General features: G+C 38.3%; 1 protein-coding gene across 1 annotated transcript; it reads right to left on the bottom strand.

Moving 5' to 3' along the window:
• Positions 1-204: 204 nt before the first annotated feature.
• LOC120627434 (piggyBac transposable element-derived protein 4-like) lies at positions 205-1,872 on the bottom strand. The gene has a single exon (XM_039895436.1). The coding sequence runs from the start codon at positions 1,870-1,872 to the stop codon at positions 205-207; it is 1,668 nt and encodes a 555-aa protein (XP_039751370.1).
• Positions 1,873-2,082: the final 210 nt, after the last annotated feature.

Genomic DNA, 2,082 nt, shown 5'->3' with positions numbered 1-2,082 from the left:
AATATTCAAAGATGACTTCATTGATTAGTTCAGTTAAAACGCTACCCGTGAAAAAAAAATTGATGAAAATTGGACTATATTTAAAGTAATATAAGGATAAAAATTGAATGAGTAAAACTAGTATTAGAAAAATATTATTTATTATTTATTAATCCAAAGCAGTCAAAATCACAGTTATAAAAATCAAAATACGTAATAAAAAAACTAAGGATTAATTTGGATGTGGATTTCTGCGTAACATTGTCCACAAACACTAGGTTTAGTTGGGCATTCCAGGCACACTGTATTTACCTTTTTTGTTTGATCTCTGGCTTCTTTAGCTGATAGTCCAGCATCTCTGTTTTTTTTATAACAATGGATGCATCGTCGCCGAATAAGTCTTCCTCTATGATCAGTAAGTGTTGATTTACTGAATTTATGTTGTATTTGCCGCCTTGGCAAACTACCCACTGAGTTCGAACTGGAAGTGATTCCCAACATCTGCAAGCAGAGATTCTCTCTGAAATCCGTTATGGTGTACTTCTTGCTACTAAGCTGCTTATGAGTTTTGTAAATTATAAAAGCGTTTGTGACAGCAGTCGAAAATAACAGTTCTATGGCTAGCTTCTGGAACCAACGGATCGTTCTTCTGGCAGGATTGGCATAGCTTGCCATTTGATCTGATAAATCTATGGAGCATTTGTGTTTGTTATAATCAGCAATCAGGGTAGGTTTCATAACTTTCTTGTTACGGTTCCTTTTGCTCGTAACAGTAACAAAACCAACAGAGTGTTTTGTCGACAAAGCTAAAACATCACGCTTGTCCTTCCATTTGAGTATAAGAATACCGTCATTGTTTTCTAAAGCGATCATTTCACCTTTGTTCAATTTTTCTTGAACAACTTTTTTCGGCAATCCTTTCCTGTTTCTGCGTAATGTACCAATCAGATGCGTATCGTTTTGCAATAATTGTTGCGCTAAGTCGACGCTGGTATAATAATTATCCGTCACCACACTCCTGCCTACCCCTAGGTAAGGTTGACATAGTTTCATTACTAAATTCGTAGGTGTATTGGTTTGCCCGCTTGAGTTTTTACCTTCGTAAACGATAAGGTCGTACGTATAACCGTCATCATCACAGACTTTAAAAAGTTTGATCCCATACTTGTGTCTTTTGCCAGGAATGTACTGCATAAATTTTATACGCCCTCTGAAAGCTACCATGGTCTCGTCCACAGTGATATATTCTCCAGGTGTTTTGGCATTTCGAAATGTGGCTGTGAGTAACTGCACCAAACGTCTTATCTTTATAAGACGGTCTGTATTTGATGCATGGAAAAAACTGTCTTCAAAATGCCAACATCTCAATAACAGCTCGAATCGGTTTCTACTCATAGCTTGGCGAGCTATTTCGTTTTTATACAGTTTTTTATTGCTCCAGTAGTCGCTAATTTTAGGTAATTTATTGAGTCCCATAAAAATCAGCAGGCCCAAGAATTTTAAAATTTCTTCTTCAGTACAGTCTGTCCATTTGGCAAGTCTCATGTTGCGTGTGACAACTTTAAGTATTTTTACCTTATTAGCATAACAATTGGTCATTTGCACCATAAGATCCATAATATCTTGGTTTAAAAATAATCGAAAAATATCAAGTTCCCTGTTACAATTGTTAGAAATATTAATACCTGGTTGTATATCCAATGGAAACCTCTTTTGTCGCGATCCGTTAGGTTGATGCCAGTCAGGTCGCGGTGGCTCCGGGGGCACTGGTGTGCTTTCGTGCAGAAGTGAAACATCGTCTTGAGATAAACACGAGTCGCTGCTAGTCGAATTAGATCCATCCCATAATGGCGGCGGTTGATAGTCCGAATCAGAGTCACTAAAATCCGACATTGCAAAAATGCGCGCCAAAAGTCTTTCTCCGCAGGCTAGGTGGGCGGCGCGCGGTCAACTGACCTAATTACACGGGTGGCGTGCCTTATAACTTTTTGACAAGTTATGACAAGTAAATATAACAGCAAATTTGGCGCGCTAATTTTGGTATGCCGGCCGCCCACGTGGCTTGCCAGTTAAAATTTAAAAAACAATATTGGCTCGTTACAC

Source organism: Pararge aegeria, chromosome 11, assembly GCF_905163445.1.
Source record: "Pararge aegeria chromosome 11, ilParAegt1.1, whole genome shotgun sequence".
NCBI lineage: Eukaryota > Metazoa > Arthropoda > Insecta > Lepidoptera > Nymphalidae > Pararge > Pararge aegeria.
Note: the sequence above shows the minus strand (reverse complement) of the source record. Positions and strands in the feature narration are given on the sequence as shown.

Excerpts from the sequence above, each read along its gene's own strand:
- LOC120627434 (XM_039895436.1), bottom strand. The coding sequence starts at position 1,872 with ATGTCGGATTTTAGTGACTCTGATTCGGACTATCAACCGCCGCCATTA.